The sequence below is a fragment of the Pelmatolapia mariae genome, linkage group LG12 (assembly GCF_036321145.2).
Source record: "Pelmatolapia mariae isolate MD_Pm_ZW linkage group LG12, Pm_UMD_F_2, whole genome shotgun sequence".
Taxonomy (NCBI): domain Eukaryota; kingdom Metazoa; phylum Chordata; class Actinopteri; order Cichliformes; family Cichlidae; genus Pelmatolapia; species Pelmatolapia mariae.
Window position 1 is genome coordinate 27,221,803 of NC_086237.1, and position 21,645 is coordinate 27,243,447.

At 41.2% G+C, this 21,645-nt stretch overlaps 1 protein-coding gene across 3 annotated transcripts; it reads left to right on the forward strand.

Moving 5' to 3' along the window:
- The first annotated feature begins 2,659 nt into the window (after positions 1 to 2,659).
- mapk4 (mitogen-activated protein kinase 4) lies at positions 2,660 to 21,583 on the forward strand. 3 transcript variants are annotated; one of them, XM_063489300.1, is made up of 9 exons: positions 2,669 to 3,088; positions 4,597 to 6,248; positions 6,550 to 6,725; positions 14,277 to 14,421; positions 15,765 to 15,847; positions 16,374 to 16,452; positions 16,677 to 16,896; positions 17,127 to 17,292; positions 17,835 to 21,583. In XM_063489300.1, exons 2-9 carry the CDS (start codon positions 5,882 to 5,884, stop codon positions 18,804 to 18,806), a joined length of 2,208 nt encoding a protein of 735 aa, XP_063345370.1. In that variant the 5' UTR covers positions 2,669 to 3,088; positions 4,597 to 5,881; the 3' UTR covers positions 18,807 to 21,583. The 3 variants fall into 3 exon arrangements, 2 of the variants coding, with proteins under 2 accessions (XP_063345370.1, XP_063345371.1); XM_063489301.1 differs by having other exon boundaries at positions 4,600 to 6,248; XR_010095269.2 differs by lacking the exon at positions 17,835 to 21,583 and having other exon boundaries at positions 2,660 to 3,088; positions 16,766 to 16,896; positions 17,127 to 17,234.
- Positions 21,584 to 21,645: the final 62 nt, after the last annotated feature.

Below are 21,645 nucleotides of genomic sequence, written 5' to 3' on the forward strand. Positions count from 1 at the left end.
GTGTGCAGCTATTCAGCTATTAAGTGTCTTTTCTGGATTTGTTTCATAACTGCTGCCTTTGTCAGCTTTACCATCAAAGGTTTAACAAAGAACATGCCTTGAAGTGTATCACATGGTGGATTAGAGGGATGTTTGCTTTCTTATAGGTACGGCAGGGGAAAAAAGGGTGGGATTTGTCTCCTTTTTATTAAAAAGTAATACAAACAAATAGGGTTGTAGTAGTGTCAAGGTTTATTTGATTTTCCAACCTTTCACCATCCTTTGAGACCAAATATTAAATATGCACCGTCAGGACCAAGAGCAGGTGCTACTGACAGCAAGCATGCCCGCTACTGTTTATGTGTGCTTCTCTAAATAGTCACCCACAACCAACGCTGTGATGTCTCCATTTGTTCTACGCCATCACTGTTAATTAGAGAGGGCAGCCAGAGAAGAGGCCCAGACACACAGGACAGAGAACAGAGGCTGAAATAGACCACATGAGGAGCAGCAGGTCACAGCTCTGTCCATATTACCTATAATTGTGTATCTTCACAGCATGCATTGTTGAAGGAGATATCTGTGTCTTCTAGCTCCTTTTTTTAATATTCCTTTGCCCTTTTTCTCATTATTCCATCGTCTCCTCCTTTCATTTATTTATTTATTTACCTCATTTCCTTTACATCCAGCTTATGTTGCTCAACGAAGAATCTGATTTGCCACATGAACGAACAGAACAGAAATGCAGAATGAGTTTAAAAAATATATCCCCAAACAAAGGGTTATTTTTGTCCATCTTTTCTATGTCAGTGTTTTAAATTTTTGTCATGTAAGTTTGTTGCAGACAAACAAAATCTGCAGACAGATATGTTTTTGAAATGCAAAAGGTGTCCATCTCTGTTTTACATTTACAAGGATTCAATGAACTAGAAACAGGCTTTTAAACAAGGGGGTGGCGCAGTGGTACTGTTGCCTCACAGCAAGAAGGTTCTACTGAGTCGCCTCTACCACAGTCCAAGGATATGCAGTTGGTAGGGTTGGGTTATATGGTGACTCTAAATTGCCCGTAACTGTGAATGTGAGTGCAAATGGTTGCCTGTTCCTCTGTGTCAGACTGCTGACCTGTCCAGGATGTAACTTACCTCTTGCCCTATGGTAGCTGGGATAGGTTAGCTGGGATATCGGTCAGGATGGTTGTCACCATGTATTCTGATACTTTTCCTGCTACTGAATAAAACCATCCTTAGAGGAAGACTCTTTGGGTGCAACTGCAACCAAAGCGTTTGACAGTTTTCTACTTTCCATTTGTAAACTTGTTCTATTTTTGCAGGACAAAGAGCAGATATGCTTCTGTAAGATGCAAATTTGATAGACTAGACCAAGATTCCCTTTAGATACATAAAAAAAAAGGAGAGCGAGAGACAGAAATCCTGTTGTTGGAAATATTTCTTGTCACTTTTCATCTTAGCGATAGCAGCGGCTCTCTGGTTTCAAACCTCCTTCTGTAATCACAAAGAAACCACAGACCCACTTACTGGCTTGTGTTTAGCAAATGATTCATCCCCGAAACATAATTCAGCCAAACATTGTCAGATACTTTTTGCAGTCTGAAGACCTAATAAAGTTTTGTTTCCCAAACTGTTTTATGCCATGATGTTTCAGATTAGAGGTGAGAAAGACATCTTCATCTGTGCTCTCACGCCATGAATCCCCATTAGCTTAGATATCCATACACTAATGAGGCAGAAATGGAACACAAAATCCAGAAGTGTATCTGTAACTGTCTCTTCTCCTTGACAAACCCACAACATCATAACAGCATCACACACAGTTCATTACATTAGGTGACTCATGGATCTGTTCTCTGTGGAGCCTCTCTCCTCTTTATTAATCCCTCCAGCTGAAGCAACCCTGCATAATTATTACGCTCACCGTGACCTTCCAGCGGCTGCTGAAGTTTGTAAGTCAACAGATTATTGAGATGCTGGAGAAGCTGAAGAAACTTTGCTTTTTCCTGTTTTTTCCGCTCTGTTAGTCTTCATAAAGGTCAACAACCCACACACTTTGAGCTCACGCAGTTTTCTGGAGTTGTCAGAAAAGAGTTTAGGAAAGCAAGAAATCATATCTTAATATAGCTAGAGAATGAGGAACCAATCACACTGCGTTTATCCAACTATAGCTGTAGATTTTACCTTTAACATCACTGTATTTCCCCTCTGTTTTTTAGGAACAACAGCATGGCTCAAATGGCTTGTGAAATAGACTAATTTCATCATAATTTATATAATAAAACGGGCACACTTTAGCTCATCAGCAGCCATTTTCTTCTGTTCCTCTTTTAAACACTAGCCAATGCCATGCTCACAAAAGCCTTGTGTTTTTTATTTTCACTCTCCTCACCAGCTCCCCACCAGGTAGATGTTCTGCAGAACCCACAGTCAACAAAGGCTCCTGTCTGGCTTCCTGTCTTAGGGGATCTCAGACCCACAGATGTTGTGCCTGTCAGGATGATAGATGGCCGTGGTAATCATCAAGCTATAATAACGAAACTGGAGTGAGATGGAGGGGCGAAGGGATGAGAAAGATGGGGTCTGAATTATAATTTTCCCATTGTTTATCCCTCAGCGGGTTTGGAGACCAGTAACTGTGACACGCGTGGAAACTAAGGTCTGGGAGATGCTGCCGGGAGTCACGGAGATATGAGGGAGAGATGTGAAAGTGAGGGAGAGGGAGAGAGATTAGTACTTAATCATGTGTGGTGCAGTGTGTGAGAGAGCCTACGAGGCCACTCAGGTCTGCTGGATGCACCTGAATCGGGGTGATCGCTTCCTCTCCTCCCCCTCTCTCAGATCACCGCTCTGAAGCGCTGACAGAGAGCGGACAGTCGCTCACAATAACCGGCTCTGTAGCAGCCTCCGGCTTATCTCATCTCCCCCCAGCCCCGGTGCCGACCCGCACCGACTGTTCTCTTCTCTATCAACTGAATCTCCCCGACACACCATAGAGGCAGAGCTGCGGTCGTGTTTCACTTTCTTTGCTTGCACGGAGCTCGCATCTTTTCCCCGGATCTTTGTTTCTGGACGGCAGGCTGCGGCTGTGTAATGCCCCGGTGAGTGCTGGATGGTTCCTGGTGTTATCTTTGCGTGTATTTCTTTCTTCTTCCTCTTGTTGTTTGCCACAGAACAGATGCTCTGATAAGATATCTGAGATATGTGTCTGACATAGGGTTGTTTATGGTTGGAATACTTTTTCCCCCCTTATAAACTGGGCTTTATGTTTTATTACATGCACTTCCATTACATTGTTTTTGTTCTGTCAGAGGGGCGTTTCTAGAGTGTGTGTAGACACACAAAGGCAGCTGCATCAAGCCAGCATGCGCAGAGGAAGAACATGTAGTGTTTCCCATGATGTAAAGTGGGCTAAAACTGCCTTTACGCTTATTGGGAAGTAAACCGAGTATAAAAGAGAGAGCGACAGAGAGAGAGAGAGGAAGATGGAAAAGTGAGAGTAGAAAACAAAGCTACAGAGGTTCCTCTGGGACAGAAAGGCATCAGCACAAAGCCGGGAGTATGACAGATGTGCCCTTGTTTGCTCATATCTGCTATCACCTACAAATTTAGTAACATCATATTGGCTCATGCCAAGAGTTCACTTTTATTTCCCTCCTCTTAAATATGAATGAAAGACTACGTTATATTCTTTTAAAAGGCATGCACTCTGAATTTAAATAAAAAAAATCTTTGACATAAACATTTTTTGGACTGGATAAAGACACTGCATTGTTATTCATAATATATGGCACTGTTGCATAACCCGAAGAAATATAGAGAATAAATGCTCAGTTTGTGTGTGTGTGTGAGAGAGAGAGCACCAACGACATCTCTAGTGGTTATGCATTATTTATAAAGTTACCCCAGTGCTGCACCTCCCACCCAGCACCACTGTCAGTGCTGCCTCTCTAGTCTCTCTGTTCTCACCTTACACTCTTGCAGCCTCTGACAGTCAGCCTGACTGAGCTTAACATGAGTGTGTAAGTATTTTAAAGGCTGTGGAAATGGGGGGGGGGAAGCACCTGCAGTCCAGTTCAGTTACAGGGTGTATGCTCTCCAATTCAAGTAAGAAAGAGCTAAAAGAGGGAAGAGTTCATTCACAACCGTGCCTTGAGGCTTCTGGTAGCACAGAGATTTGTTTTATGGATTGATGACTTCACCTCTGGGGCTGAAGAGAAGGAGAAAGTCAATTCTTTTGTTTGCTACCTCTATGTGACCTTCCTGGGTTAGAAATTGGAACTAAAATAGTCTAAAGCAGATCAAAAACTGAAAGGATGAAAAAGAAACTGCCATCATGTCAATCTAGTCCACCCTGTCAAATAGACTTTTTGCTTTGATGTGATAACAGCTTCATATAGCGCATATTAAAGCACCATAAAATTGATCATCCTCTCTCTATGCACTCAAACTTACTTGCATAGATTAGGTTACACTGCCATTCGGTGTTATGTAATGGTAACTCTGCCGCAACAGACCCTGTTAACACCCGGGCTCTGCTGCCGTCTAACTTTCCTTGTTATCTTCCTCGTCTCCAAGCTCTCACCCCGTTTCCCCTTTCCCTCCCCAGCAGCAGGAGCAGCAGATGTGCTGAGCGACGCAGCTAATGGTGGTGTCTTCCTATACTGGCCTTGATGCTGATGCTGCTGAAATCCCTACATTCATGAAAAGGCAACAGGAAGCAGATTTCTGAGGGATTACACCCAAGCACATGTACACATATGCATACTGAGCGGATACCACAGTTCCAGGATTTGGCTGGCGCCCAGGTGTGGAGCTCCCTTTGAATGAACTCGCGTGCCTGATAGAGGCACTCACTGGTATCATGGAAGAAGAGGAGGAGCCAACAGAGTCTTATTGAATATAAAACACATGACCCCTCCTCCCTTTTTTTTTCCTGCCTCGCCATCAAAGGCTGCTTGATGACTTGTAACAAACAGCGGAGCGTGCAGAAACAGAGAAGAGAGCAGAGCCGACCATCCGCCTGCTGCTGCTGCTGCTGTCCCATGATACATCAAGTCAAGAATCAGCCACACGGAGGGTTGTTTCTATGGATACCCCATGCCCTGAGTAGTATTAATAAGGCTCCCTGATATTCTGACTATCTGTGCATGAAGATACAGGCAGAGATTAGAAGTACACCCCTGCAGCAGACTTCAGCTCTAAAATAAAACATCTGTGAGGGAGAGACAGACATCATCACCATCAAGAGTCAAGAGGAAGATGCTGAAGGAAAAAAATAAGTTATTTTTAAACATCCACTGTAGAGGCTTTACCAGCATGTTAAAAGTGTCCCTGTGTGATCACTGACTAAGCCGAACATTACAGTTTTGCATATTTTTATCTGTACTGGGTTTGATGTTTTGCTCAGTTGCACCTTTTCTCAAAAGCATCAGAGTTCATCTTCTTTGTCCTTAGTTTGGGACACACAGGCAACAGATGGTGAAGTACAACTTGAATTGCTCCACACTGGACTAAATGAAGAGGTCAAATGACACACAAAATCTTATTCTTTAGATCCCATGGAGATCATTTCTTTTCTTGCAATACTAAGAATAGCTCTGAAATTCAGCACAAGCATTTCTTAATAATCCCTTTTAAAGTTTTGGTTGGTCTCTTAAATTGTCACCATTTTCTGTAGGAATAGTCCTGCATTGTGCTTTTGTCTACAAGGAAACATCTATCTACATGTATCTAAATGCAGCAGCTAAGTAAATAAAATTCAGGTCTCCACTCACCAGCAAGATGTAACATGTGTGCATAAAACAGTGAAACAATCATTGTTAATCAAGAGATTAAATCTACCGTCTGGTACCTAGAATCATACATCCCTGTTACCTCCAGAGTGAGCAGTGATGGCCACACAGGACACACCGCACTTTCTCCATGGCTTCGACCTCGGTGGTCACTTTGTTGACCCTCGACCTCTCGGTACAGGTGTCACAGGCTTGGTCCTGTCAGCTGTGGACCAGCGGACTGGAAAGCGTGTAGCAATTAAAAAGCTGGTGATGCGAGACGCCGTGACGGTGAAACATGCCCTGCGGGAAGTAAAGATCACCCGACGGCTGCACCATGAAAATGTGGTGAGGGTCCACGAGGTTTTAGCTCCATATGGACGACCCTTGCCCCGAGATCCAACCCAGCTCAGCGCCCTCTACATTGTCCAGGAGTGCATGGAGACTGATCTGGCTCGACTGCTGGAGCAAGGGCCGCTACCTACAGGTAAATAAAAGGAAGAATAGAGAAAACTTGCCCAGCAAATCACTACAAAGTTATAAACAAAGCAGTTTTTTTATAACAATTTGGCAAGGCAGACAATTGGCAAGGCAGAAATCTCACAACAAAACAGTCAAGATGGATAAACAGCAATACAGGCCAGAGGAATAAGTATTTATTTTTTACTATTGCCTACATCCAGACATGATAATAGATGTTTTTTAAAGAAGAAAATATGTGCTTATACATTGCATATGGACATTGGGGTGCATCGTGATGTGCTGATTTGATTTTTGCCCTTGAGCAGGTCATGCTACTCTGCTGTTCTACCAGCTGCTGAGGGGACTGAAGTTTATCCACTCTGCCAACGTCCTGCACAGAGACCTGAAGCCAGCCAACATATTTATCAACACGGACCAACTGCTGCTCAAGATCGGAGACTTCGGGCTGGCCAGAATAGTCGACCCTCATTATTCTCATAAGGTAAGCGTGAAGACACACAAGGATCACTGAAGGACCCACGCACACACAGGCACACAAACACAGCACATGATCTGCAGGGAGACTCATGCTGACAAGGTGGCAGCTCATAGCATGGATAGCTCGCTCAAAAAAGTTTTCCAAATGACCTACAGTGTCTTTTCAAATTGGCAAATGGATGAGTCATATTACAGCAGTACTGTGCAAAAGTCTTGAGCCAACCCTCATTTCTTTATATTTTGCAAGGAAAACTGGAAATTGGTGCATCGATTTATTAAAACACGAGTTTGTACAATTCTAAGAAGCTTGAATGTCAATATTTAGTGTTGCCAGCTTCATCCTCCAACACAGCCTGAACTCTCTAAGGTAAATTTTATTGTCATTTCTTCAGGTAGTCTTCAGAAATAGTTCTCCAGGCTTCCTTAAGTTCTTCTTTGGATGTTAGCTGCTTTTTGTTCCGTCCTCTGTCAAGATGATCACAGACTGATTCAATAATGTTGAGATCCAGGCTCTGGGGAGGCCAATCTATGATAGTGTTTCAGTGTGTTTTTCTATCAGGGCATGTTTTTACTGCACTGGCATTGTGTTTGGAATCACTGTCACACTGAAAAATGAAGCTGCTGCCAAGCAGATGCTTTCAAGATGGTATTGAATGGTGGATCAAAGTCCGACTGTACTTTCTGCGTTCATAATTCCATCAGTTTTGACGTATTGTTGTACCTCTATCCGGACCTCCTCCATACATCATTGACAACGATTAGAAACAAAATTTTCAAATTTGATTGATCATTTCCTCTTGCCATATGACAGCTGGGATATGCTCCAGCCCTCCTGTGACCCAGAACTGGATGGATGGATGATGAAATAAGAAGTGCTCAAGCCTTTTGCACAGTACTGTAGTTTTTGGAAGTCTTTATTTAAGTGCATGTCTATAAGAAAATACTGGTCTGATGACCAAAGAAGAGATTGTGATATGTGCACAAACATTCCCAGATGTATCCCAATTATTCTCACTTAATGTTTTTGTAGGGCATGTAAATGAAGCCAGAGTGCCAAGATCTATTTTGACTGGAAGCTAATTAATGCCTCTTTTCATTTTTTTATATAAATCTTTAAATCCCTGATCAACCACGAAGGCTCTGTTGGCCACATTGATTTTGAAATCAAAATCAAAAAATAAAAAATGAAATACTTTGTGCGGCTTGTTCTACAAAAACTAATCATACCAAACATTTCAGCCAACTTGCGGGGGATTTTTTTCCCTCTCTTCTCATTTCTCTGAAGCACCGTATGCCATTCAACTGCTGATGGCTACATCTAGGCAGCACATTGTAATATCAAACATTATCTCTGCTCCATCTCATTGTGGTAGAGTTGTTATTAGGGAAGAGACACCAATTCCTCAAACCCTATGTGGTTATCAGGCAGCTGATCACACACAATAAATAGTATAGTGCTGTAAAAGAATCCTTTCAAAGAAAATCAGTATGCGTATTCTTTCTATATTTCAATTTGCAATGAGGAATCTATCAGGTTTTAATTTTATTTTACAACTGGATGCTTATCAATAGTCTGATCCTGCATATGTAAAGTGCACCTGTCGACCAAGCAGCCAGAATTTCATAATCTCCAATTTTGAGAAGTGTGCAACTGATGTATCTCTCCTTACACGTTGCGGTGCAGCCTAATGTTTTTTTTTTTTTCATATATTCTCTGATTACACATCTCCCTGTTTGATATTGCCAACCTGTGTTTTTCACAAGAAGCTTCCCCTTCACCCCGAACCCAGCTATTTATGTCTTCTTCCCAGAGCTGATATCAAGTTTTTCACTAATTAAACTCTGTGGATAGTCTGGCAATGGCATATAAAGACTTCTGAAAGATTAGTGTGAAGATTTACTGCTCTATTGTTCAGCTTTATTGTGTGCAAAGATCCCAAAGCCACACTGTAACACTAGCGGGACTGAATGTGTGTGCAAGCTTATATGTTTGTGTGGGGGTTTTTTGGGTTTGTGCTTGTGAAGAGGAGCTCTTGTGAAAGGCGATCTTTGTCAGCTCAGAGCACGGGACTGGGGATCAGCTGGGTGCAGACACAGGGGTGCATTCGGAGAGGAGGGGTGGAAGGGAAGAGGAGAAGGGAGAGAAAGAACAGATGAGAAGCAAGAGTGAGAAATTTTGAACCAGGGAAGGCTGAGCGAAAGAGCTAAAAAGCTTTGTAAAAAAGTATGAAAGCAGAGGCATGGAGAAAAAGAAAGAACGTGGAGAAAAGCTCAAAGGGGAGACGTCAGACAAGGGCGAGAAAAAGTCAGAGGCTACATTTTTTTCAACACATTTCTCCAAAACACTATTTCAGTACTGAAAAAGTATTTTCCAACACCACTCACACAGTCATGTGAATGTGAAGTACACTCGCTTTTGGTTCTAAGAGTTTTTTTTATTATCAAGATACAATTTTAATTTTTTTTGTCCTTATCAGGTCTTGCAATTAGATAAATGGAACCTCAGACATATTACATGTCACATTACACCATGTCACATCTCATTATTTATTTAACAAATATTAAGCCTAAATGCAGAAGCAGTGTGTGGAAAAACACTCTTCAACCTTTCTCTTCCAACACCCACCAACTTCCATAGGAATTAAGAGAGTAAGTAACAGGCAGGTGCTGCTAATCAAATGGACCCGATTAACTGAGCACATTTATAAAACAGAGGTTTTGTCAGTTTGCTGGTCTGCAGCATTCGACTGCCTGTTAACACAATGCAAAGACATCAGCAATGATCTCAGACAAGTAAGTGTTGCTGCTGTTATAAATCCATTTCTAAACAATTTGAAGCTCATGATTTTACATGATTCTACTTTCCAGGGCGCACTGTGGAACACTTTATTATATGTTATGTGTAGGTCCTGTCTTGTTATATCCTGTATGTTACCTAAATGTTGTGCATCTGCACTTTATTGTTGTCTATGTCTACGCATGGGACAGTGTGAAACGTAATTTCAATTCCTTTGTATGGCAAGTACATCTGAAGAAATTGACAAATAAAACTGACTTTGACTTTGACTTTGACAGTGAGAAAGATTATTCACAAGTGGAAAACATTCAAGTCAGTTGCCAGTCTTCCCAGGAATGCACGTCACAGTAGATTCACCCCAAGGTCAAACTGTGTATTGCTCAGAGACCCTGCAAACAAAAGCAAAAGAAATCCACCAGCTACATCTCAGACTCTACAGAGTTCAGTTAGCATGTTAAATGTTAAAGTTCATGGAAATACAATTAGAAAAAAGCTGAACAAGTATGGCTTGCTTGGAAGGGTTGCCAGGAGACAAGAGAAAGTCTCTTCTCTCTAAAAAAGACCAGGGCAGCATGGCTTAGATTTGAAAAGCTGCATCTCACCACATTACAAGACTACTGGAAAATTTCCTTTGGACAGATGAGACGAAGGTGGAAATGCATGGCTATAATATACAGCAGATTCTTGGAGAAAACCAAACACAGCATATCAACGCATACACTTGATACCAACTGTCGAGCATGGTGGTGGTTATCGAGTCAGTCATGACATCCTCTGTTTGCCAAAGTATTCTAGAGTCAAATGTGAGGGCATCTGTTTGTCGGGTAAAGCCTGGCTGAAACTGGGTCATGCAGCAAGGCTATGATCTCAGACAAACCACCAAATCTACATTAGAATGACTCACAACGACAAGAATCAAATGGCCCAGTCAAAGTCCAGGCCCCAACCTGACTGAAATGCTGTAGTATGACTTTAAGAGAACTGTGCATAAACAAATGCCCACAAACCTCAATAAACTGAAGCAATATTTCAAATTTGAGTGGAATCCTCCACAACAATGTGAAAAACTCATAAAGTCAGACAGAAAATGCTTACTTCAAGTTATTGCTGCCAAAGGTGCTTCCTCAAACCACCGAATGATGGGGTGTAATTAGTTTTTCACACACTGCTTCTATATTTGGCTTAGCTTTAGTTTTTAATAAATAATGACATGGTGTAATATGTTTTGTTGTTTAACATCTGAGTTTGTATTTAAATAATTTACACTACAGACAATGTTCTAAATTATGTTTATTGTCCTCAGCACTGAAACAGGGTGTCTCTTCTTTTTCACATGACTGTTTCTTGTCCTGCATATCATGACTGATATTATTGTATCAGACCATTAATTTGCTGAGAATAACTGACTGCTAATACGAATCAAAGCTAATACTCTTTGGATGTTGTTGTCAAGGTTTTAAATTCTACCTTATAAAGCAAAAGATTAGTATTTGTTGTAGAAAAAGAATACTATAATGGACAATGAAGTAAAATACAGCAATACAAAAGAAAAAAGAAAAAGATAAAAACAGAACAATGGCATGCAGACTGTCAATGCCAAAAAAAAAATAGGCTTTATTACAGTAGCAAAATAGTCTTAGGAACCAGTGGATTCTGTCCCTCTGTTTGGCTACATGACCAAGCACTTAATACTCTTCCTAGTACTGCAACAGGGGGATGTCTTCTGTATTCTACCCACTTCACATCCTTCATCTTCAAGGGGGTTGGTTATTACCCCCATGAATGTTTATCTAGGCAGAATCCAGCATGTTCACAAAGTGCTGCATCTGTGTTGCACTTAAGCGCTATAAATATGCTTTAAATGGACTCAGCAGATTTTGACACCAAAATGGACTAATCTTCACATGACAGCTCACACAAATTAAAAATGTCTAAAGATTTTTGCAAAATATTCAAGAAAAGAAGAATAATGTCATTCATAAGTTAGAAAATGCTGCAAAGGATTTCTCAAATTATTATGGATGGATAACGTGTGATGCTATTTGGGCTATTTGTGATGCAGTTTTGATACCAAAGCAGATGCTTTCAGTGAATACAATAGCATCCTCTCTCTGTTGCTCTTATTCAATAATGCAAAGCAAAAGTGCCTTTTCAGGCATTTTCTGTTAATGGGCGTAGGCCGCATTAACCTCAGCTGTGACGGAAATTCACAAATGCTGCTAACTTTAAATAAGACTGGTCAAGGCTCTAGTATCACAGAAGAACTTATGAAGATTTTATATCATGTTGTTTTTGAAAGAAAGTTGTGATGTGTAATTCTTCCTACTCAATGATCAATCCCCTGACAGACTTCTTCTCTGTATTAGCCATACCTTTTAATACTTGTACTGTATCTCAGTCCATGCATTGAAATGAGGTTGTTTGAAGAGCTATCTGGAAGTGTGTTTCTGACTACACAGAGCAAACATTTACTCAGGCAGAGAGAGATGACAGAAGGGCTGAGAGGAGAGAGGCAGAAAACAGAGGGGGAAAACAACATTATTTGTGATGTTATTTACAGTCTACACCGGTAAGATTTTGGTGCTTCTGTGAATGTGTATGTGTGAATGCCACCTGCTGAGGCAGCGCTGGATCTGCCCAGAAATTATTCATTACCTGGATGAAGGTCAGAGCAGAGGAAGGGGGAAGACAGGTGGATAAGGACAGAGTGTTTAAAAGTACCTGGAGAGAAGAGAAGGAGGGAAGAAACAGATGAGAAAGGAGGTGAAGGAAGCTTGGTGAGATGCACTGAAGACTAGAAGAAAGAGAATAAGTGTGAAGAAAAGAGGAAGGGAAGGGGAACAGGCGCAGCTAATGATGACGCAGAGAAATACTGAGGTGGGAGGTTGGGATGAACGAATGATAAAGAAAGTGGGAGGAAAAAGCAGGATGAAGAAGGTCAATGGGGACAAAGAGGAAGCAAAGATGGGGGAAATCACCCTGTAATCTTAAAGAGTAGCAAAAACACTAAAAAAAAGAGTGGGGATAGTTTTGGAAACAAAGCAAACACAGCTACAAATGACATATGTGACCAAATCTATGCATTGTTTTATAAAACTGAGGCCTAAATTTGCTTTTCCCTTAAAAACTGTGTCCAGGGTTGGGTTGGCCCTAAAAGAAATGTACTTTGGTACTTTTGAAACATCTATCAAACTCTCACCAGGGAGCGTAAACAAGAGCTCAGATATGAAAAGGCAACAGAGGGCCAGACAGATAGAAGATAAGGTCACTGAGCAGTCAGCATCATTTTTTGCACTGTCTCCTGCCACAAAGAAGAGAACAGGCAGTGACTTAGCAGTTACATTCAATGCACGTAGGAGTAGTCTAACTTTTAAAAAACGAGTCGTACAGTCGTTTTGACATGCAAAAAAAAACTACTTCGGCCAGGCACACCACATACAGCGATGTATAAGTGGGAATCTTGGTGTGGGTGGCCCACAGTGAAGAAGACTCTGAGTCATACTCATAACCTGCTGATCAAGAAAAATTACCCTTTTTCTTTTTCCTGTCGAGAAAGCACTTATTTTTAAGCTGTCGAAAATATGAAGCAGCTTTGGGACGCATCAAAAACATGAGCAAGCGGGCCTGCCCTTTTGTTGCATGGTACCCCCAGATGATTTACTGGCGTGAAGAGCAGTCTCTTGTATTCATTTCAAGTGTGATAGCTTATCTGAATGAGGAAAAAATTCAAGCTGTCTGTATTTTATTGGCTTAAATAGAGTAACTCTTTCCCCCAAAAAATAGATAAGAAGATAGGAGACTGGTGAAAAGGAGAATAGAAAATTACTTTAGGAGAGGGGAGGATAGAAGGGAAGAAGAGCAACGAGGATAAAAAAAAAGAGGGCTAGAGAGGCAGAAAGGATAAGAGAATAGTGCTAAGAGGCAGATTAGACATGTATGCCATGAGCCATTGTGGGGTTCATTTTCTATCTATTTCTGATCTTTGCCAGTTAATCATCAAATTCAAATTAGCCTGACAGGCAACAAAATAGCATCCCAGCACAATGAAAAGTTTATGTGAGTGATGTCAGTCATTATAAAACAATCCACAGCAGCTGAGTGGAAAAGCAGTGAAGACTACATCTGCCTTTTCCTGCCAAGAAATCTAAAAATGTGTGAGGGGAAATATAACCGTATTTTCTCGTGCAGTCTGCTCTCTTTTTAAGCTGGGCTGTGAACAAGTTTAAGAGCCCGGGGCAGCAAAATTTGGCTCAGGAGAACTACGAGGGGAATAGAAATATGATGTAGTAAGTGAAGGTATTTTGAGATTTTACAAGGCTGGAGAGCGAGAGGTGGGGTGATATACAAGAGGTGGGGAAAGTGTTAATGATAGCAACAGGCAGAAACATCTCATTATCTCTACATCAGGTTTGCATGGGAATATGCGGACTTATCTCTGTGGTGACTGGCGTATCTCTGTGCATAACATCATTATTCACAAAGATGAATATTTAGAGAATTAGATAGAATCCTCTGAATCCCGTCAGAGCAGCACTAATGAGGACTTATGTTGTTGCTTCGGTGGAAATTCTGGGTAATCCATTTTAAAGACAAACAACTACCAGCAAACTTTATACGTATTCAAGTACATGCAGCCTGCTAACAGTCCAATCTGATGCATGCCCATCGTATATGAAAATAACTTCTCAGATTCTCAGAGCTTTCATTTTCTGTATTTCTCACTTTCAACAATTTTATCCCTCTGCTTTACTTATCCAGGGCTATCTGTCAGAAGGTTTGGTAACTAAATGGTATTGCTCCCCACGTCTGCTGCTGTCACCCAACAATTATACCAAGGCCATAGACATGTGGGCTGCAGGCTGCATACTGGTTGAGATGCTCACTGGACGCATGCTGTTTGCAGGTACGTCTACTGTTTTTAATGCGTTCACCGTTTAAGTACTGTCATTTTCAACCTTATTACTAATATATCACCCCCAACTGCAGATAACTGCCCCTCCCTGAGCCTGGCTTTGCCAGAGGTTTCTTCCTCTTAAAAGGGAGTTTTTCCTTCCCACTGTCGCCAAGTGCTTGCTGATAGGGGGTCATCTGATTGTTGTTTGGGGTTTTTTTTGTTTGTTTGTTTGTTTGTTTGTTTTTGCATTTACTCTGAAATATAAAGCACCTTGAGACAACTGTTGTTGTCATTGAACTGAACTGAACTGAACATAATTATAATAATTACATCACACTAGTGATGCCATCCAGTTAGAGCAAAGAGAGTTTTTTTTTCTTTTCCTTTGACAGTGTCCTCCACCAAAGACACTTTGCTCTCTTTCTGCACACTACTTCTTTGCCTGACTAGAATGACAATGATGATAGAGAAATTCTCACTCTCCAGAGTAAATGTAGTTCTTCCTCACAGGCTGGTTTGACCTCCATCAGCCCTCTACACCACAGGGCTGGCATCATAAACACATAGGTGTTCTTTGTTCCCTAGTGTTCCTGCATTTTTTAATTTCACACATCAGATGTTAGAGGTGTTTTCCTTGGCTTTTCTTAACCCGCAGACTAGAGTGGAAACAGCATATATTTGTTTACCAGAGAGGAGACCGCATTCTCCCTTCCAAACAAACTACCACCGCTTGCATATTTCTTGCAGCTACGACTGTGTTGATATAGCTCCACCTGCTGGTGTCCATTGGCTTTATGAAACATTTAAAGGGAACTTCACCATGTGTCAGATGAGCTGAAAATGCTGCTTTGCGGCTCTCTGTTAGAAGAAGACTTGCATGCCACAGAAGCATGCTACACTTCTGATTACTCCGCATTCAGTGACTTCAAAACATGAATTTTCCCTCCAGCTTTCAAAGGTAAAATGCTCTTTGTGAACTATAACTGAGTGGAAACTTACGACAACGGATTCCTCCCAGTTGATGAAGGCACAGCAACAAGCTAGGGTAGTTAGAGTAGATGTCTGCCAGTGTAAATGGGTTGCAGGCTGTTTATTCCTTAATGTGAGAGTGGCCAAAAGAACAGTGTGCCCAAAGTTTCAAGTTTACTGATTCCGCAGGGTATGGTGTGAAATTTGAATGCTTTAGTAGTAATTTCCACCTAGCTGTTAACTTACTGTGTCTTTAAATTGACATCTTCCATCTCCCAGATATTCATGTTTGACTCTTAAAGTTGACGTCCCCCCCACAGCTTATGTAACTGATCCTCTGTCTCTTCTGAACTTGCTTCTGATTGGTTGTGTCTTGCTCCCAGGAGCTCATGAGCTGGAGCAGATGCAGCTGATTCTCAACACAGTGCCGGTGCTGAGAGAGGAGGACAGGCAGGATCTGCTACAGGTCAAACATCAGAGGCTGCTGCAAGTCATATTAGCATTATAATGTCTGACTGATTATTAAGCCTGACATTCATTTTCCCAGCTTTGGAGAGCAATTTATTAAAAAAAAAAAAAAAAAAGAAAGAAAAAAGAAAGAAATATTGATTATGTCAAGAACTGCACATATTATAATATCTGAAATAATCATGCACTCCCCCCTGTTTTTGTTATGAATGTAGACTAAAGACTATGTCGCTTCACCTCTGTGAACTTACATTTTGAATTTAATAAATCTAACAAAAAAAGACACATGATAAACAAAATATATGTTTCATTCACCCAACCATTTTATTGCTTTTACTTTTCCCCCAAATTTTCTTTAAATAGTGAGATATTATCATTTTTATTAATCAAGTTATTAAACTCTGATGTTGTGAAAGGCTTAATTTTGTACAAGGTTAAATATGTCTGCAAGTTTTTCCAGCGTGGAATGCCTTAAATGTAAACAAAATAAAACATAAGTAATATTTTAACCATGCAATTTCTAGGTGATGCCTTCATATGTCAGTCATGAATGGAAGGTGAAGAAACCCTTTTCTGAACTTCTGCCTGAAGTGGATCCTCAGGGTGAGTGATGGGGACTGAGTGATGGGGAGAAGGGGAAGGCCAAGGACTTTAAAGTATAAAGGGAACAAATAATGGAAGTGTTAGAAGGGAGAAAAAAAGATATAGAAAGCCACAGCTTTTCTGACCTGTGACAGATGAAGTGATGCTGGAGTCGTGTGAAGATGTTTGGAGGTCTAACACATATAATTTAGGCTTTACTCCCACACCTTCTTTTCCCCTCCCAGCTGTGGACTTCCTTGAGCGTATCTTGACCTTTAACCCCATGGATCGCCTGACAGCTGAAGCAGCGTTGTCTCACCCCTTCCTTCAACAGTACTCTTGTCCAGAGGACGAGCCCACTTCATCACATCCCTTCCGCATTGAGGATGAGCTGGAGGACAGCCTCATCACTGAGCAGAGCCTCAGCAACAGCAATAGTCAGGCCTCCAGCATCCAGTGGGACAGGTGTGTGGATTTATTTTAATCACCAGTGGGGAATATTGGATCATGTTTTCCTATTCATTCTTAGTATGTTTTAATAATAAAAATACTACTAAAAATTATCTGTTGATCATTTTCTCATCAAATCAACTACCAATCTCAGCTGTTCATTCATGTATTTTCAGATTACAACTTAAATGTATGTTTGAGCACAAATTATTTACTCCTGACTTGTAATTTCTGCCTTTCTGCAGGTACGAAAACAGTTTGTCAACAGTTATGTGCTGGCAACAATCAGGTGGGAGGTGTCGCTGCGTGCCCCCTTGTCCCATTACCTCTGACCTGGGAGACACTACAGAGGAAGAGGAGGTGCAGAGAGACCCCCGGGCCAGTTCCAGCTCACTTTTAGAGGAGGCTCAGGTTGGATATGCTTCCTCCATTTTCTAGATACTAGGAGACTGCTGTACTGGCACTACTATTACTGTAATGTCTTTGTTATGCAAAGACATATGTGAAGATGTTGGTCAAACTAAATAGGTTAGAGGTGCATAAATAAGCTCAATAATTTGCCTACATTTTAAAGCAGGGATACTGCAAGTGTCAGCAGTTCTTGTAACCCTGTTGGCTCTTGTCACAGTGAGATGACCATATTGTCTCAGTTCCTATAATTCCCCCCTCTTCTTGCTTCCTCTCACTGGCTTCCACAGAGATTCAGAATTCATTTAAAATGTTATTAATTACATATAAAGCCCTACATGGCCAGACTTCTGAGTATATTTCAGACCTGCTGATAACTTATTGACTGTGTCACACTTGACCATGCTTTTGTCGTTCCCCTGTCTCTAGTATTTATTCTGTCATGAGCTTAAGTTTCATTGAACACATGGGATATGAGTCAACACAACTAGAATTAATTGCTTATTGAAATTAATTACTTTTCCCTCACCAACTGTCTCATATAGGTTGATCCACGCAAATATTCCCACAGCAGCTCAGCGGAGCGCTTCCTGGAAAACTCTCACTCCTCTCTGGAACGTGCCTGCGGTTTGGGATACGGGGAGGTTGACTGTGGCCGCTCCTGTGATTACAAAGTGGGCTCTCCTTCATATCTGGATAAAATTGCCTGGCGAGAGGGAAAACCTCAACACTACTCAGAGCCTAAGCTCATCCTTGATCTGTCACACTGGAAGCGTAACATTAACAGCCTCCTTGTGCCTCCTGAGCCTATTGGTGGCAGCATGGAGGACCTAGGAGAGATGAAGGAGGAGGAGGCAGAGAAGGAAGAGGAAGACAAGGAGACGGGGGATTTGTTCCAGGAAATCTCTCGCTGGGTTGAGAGCACCCAGTCTCGTCTGCACTCACCCAGTCCCAGTCCTTCTTTGGAGCAGCAGTCACCTTCCTGCTACACTTCCTCGCCACCTCTCCCTCTGTCCCCTACTGACCTCCCAACTCCAGTCTTCCGCTACACGGAGGTTGTGCGGCAACCATCAGAGTACGATGAAGGCAGACTAAGCCCATTTCGCCCTATCATGTCTTCCCCTAATGCCCTCCCATTACTTCTTCCTTCATCTCCCACCTCCCTACATCCTCCTCAGTCATATCAAACGGTGTCTTCCCCCACCACCACCACACAATTTTTCCAGCCCACAGAATCTCAGCCGCTTTCTTCCACTTCTTCCCTTTCTCAGCCAGTAAACGCTGACTCCCTGGAGTCTCTTCCTGTCAAACAAAAAGAGCGTCTGTTTGACCTAGATGTGTTTATATCCCGAGCACTGAAACTTTGCAGGCAGAGAAAGGAGAAAGCAAGCGGGAAGAAAGCGAAAGAAGGAGGATGGATGGAAGAAAGCAAACAGCCAAACATTAACCGAAAAGTACCCGGCTTCCCAGAGCACAGGACTCCATCACCACAGACGCCACAGACTCCCAACTCTTGATGTTGAATTTCAACTGCAGGTACACCACAGCATCATACCGGGTAGCACTCCCAAATGCTCATAGTGCTTTACATTGTGAGCTGTGCCCGTGGTTTAATATGCTGCTTAAACATTAGACCATAGTGTTAGCAGCTTTTGTCTTTTTTGGTACTATTGCAATGACACACTATATGCTGTGATAAAACAACCCCCTGACTTAAGCAAGCAATCTTCCAGCTTCGTCGTGAGATGTTCTCAGGCAGTTAGAGGTCAGAAATGTGGACCACATTTGCCAATGCAAGCAGCAAAGATTTGATTTACATGAGCATATTTTAAAGCAATCAGCCTACATTCCTTATTAACTGGGGTTTGCTCTGATCGATCAGACAACAATTTCATTTTGTGCCACAAACATCTGCAAATGACAAAAGAAGGAACAGTCAGCTGCTGGCATCACCTCCCCACGCTATTAATAACTGATAGCTTAAGCCTGTTTTAGGCTTGCTTTCAATTTGTTTTTCTTACAAGATTCTGTACTTATTCTCTACTTCTTACTGTTTATAATCCTTTTCGGAACAAAAATTCAAGTGGTCTTCCAGTGGTGAGTTTCACCAGCTAATAATAGTGACACAGAAGGTGTTTTTCCGGTGTGTCTCTGAATGTATTTACTGGAAAAATAATCCATCATATTGTGCTACACGATGACCCATGAGGAGTTTAACACTCCAACAGCAACTTCGTTTTGTCACTGCTCCAAACGGCCTGTCAACTTGTAAAAAATACAGTCAGATTTAATTACATACTATATTTCTCAAGACTTATACTAGTATTTTTGTGTTTGTATTATTCTTGTGCTCTTTGTTCATTGCTACGACCCATGTTCATGTTATTTGGAGTGAATTGTGTTCTTTTTGAATGTGGAATGCTCTGTGGTAGTAATTTTTGACTATCAGACAGCTATGGTTTCTTGTTTGCTTGATGCACCAAGCAAGGTCTGTTTTACACTGAACATATACTATCCTCTCGTTCCTAGACAGCCACACAGAAAGCTTTACTGCAAACAATGGTATACTATATTTTGAAGTATATGGATACTTTACAATCTTTGCAGGAAATTATTTGTACTCAAAACTTTTTAGTGCTTTGCAGCAGCCAGATTAATACATGAAACTCAAATAAAAAGAATTTAAAAAAAAATAGACCGGCTAAATGGCAGGTGTACATTAAGCAGTAGGTGAAGGCTGCTGGCTTGTGCCTCATAGTCTGTTAGTCAAGAGCTTCTCACATTCTCTTGAACTGTGGAGCTAAAACTGGCATTACAAAACTCTTCAACGCTAGTGCCAAAACGTAACCCAGTTAACTTAACATTCCCTGTATTCTGTGGCCTCAATCCCTCCATCTCAAATGTCACTGTTTGAAATGTGATATTCTGATGTTAACTGATCAAAGAATGTACGAGTCGAGTTGTAATGCTGAAATACACTATATGGATAGAAGTACTGGGGCACCTATATATTACCCCTACAGGAGCTGGGATGGAAACCAATTCCATGAAGCTCCCAGTGCACAGTTTTTGTCCTGATGTGAATGCCAGAGGAGGTTTTGATCACTGCAGTTATTGAGTCAGCAGTGCAAAAAATAACCCTTAAAGTTGATAATGGAAGATAAAATACATTTCAAAAAGTGACAAAATCCATCTACAGACACACATAAATACAAACTGGCATTGCAACAGTGGCATTCTTACTGTGTAACTGTGTGTTTAGCATCCTATTACTTCCTTCACATATGTTTGTACAGGTAGACTACATAGATGCTTTATTTTATATACCACAGGACTGAAAACACCTGAATTCAAAGATTAAAGGGTGTGGCCTGTCACTTTTGTCCATATAGTGTACATGAAACATACTGCCAGCAACACAACAGAATAAGAATGTTTTATTCCTTTCGTGTTATCAAATAATAACTTGAATCCTTCCTTAAAATCCATGCAAGCTACACACAGGTCGAAGTTGTCTCGAGTCTTAGCTGTTAACTGTGCAGATGTAAGTTGTTCTAAAACTGTTGACTCTCATGCTGTCTGCACCTGTAATGCATGCTGTAGCCTACATACAGATGCTGTAGGCACATTTTCACTTGCACAACTTAGTATGACTTTCAAAGAATTGAGCCATACATGAGATTTGCCATAAGTACAACCTATGAGACAGCAAAGCCGAGTTGGTTTTTTTTAAACATCACAATGAAGCACAGGTAGTGTCACTAGCACATACAGAAATACAGGATTTCACCCTATTTTTTTGCCAGTAAACTGCAGTCCACCTAATCAAAATAAATTTTGCTTTAAGTCAAACACAAAGGATCATATTTTGCATTAGCAAATTTCTTCTGAGCTGCAGGTAGAGCAAAGCCAGCAATAACGTCACTGAAAAGTATCTGTAACACATGTCGGTACTGAGCCGAAGTTAATTATTTTAAGTGTTTAAAGCAATGTAGAAAATGTGCCTCGGTACACCTCAATACTTCCAGCTTGCTGAATGTAACGTGTCCCTTTCCTTCTGCATGGCTCTTCAAAATGCTCAAAGGTTGTTGTTTTCATCATGTGTCACTTTGTGATAAGAGTCATGTTTCTGTGGGCACCTATTTATGTTGTATCCATGCTTCAAGGAGGCCTCAGCTTTTCATTTGGGAGAATCTGTGACGTTTTTAATTCTCTCTATATTGATAGTATCTCTTTTGGAGTTTCTGTTCTTGCTGGAAAATTAATAAAACAGTACTAAAACTATTTTTTGATGTCATATTTGACTGCACTGGTATAATAATGTAATGGTGGGGAAACTCAGGCAGCAACACTCCC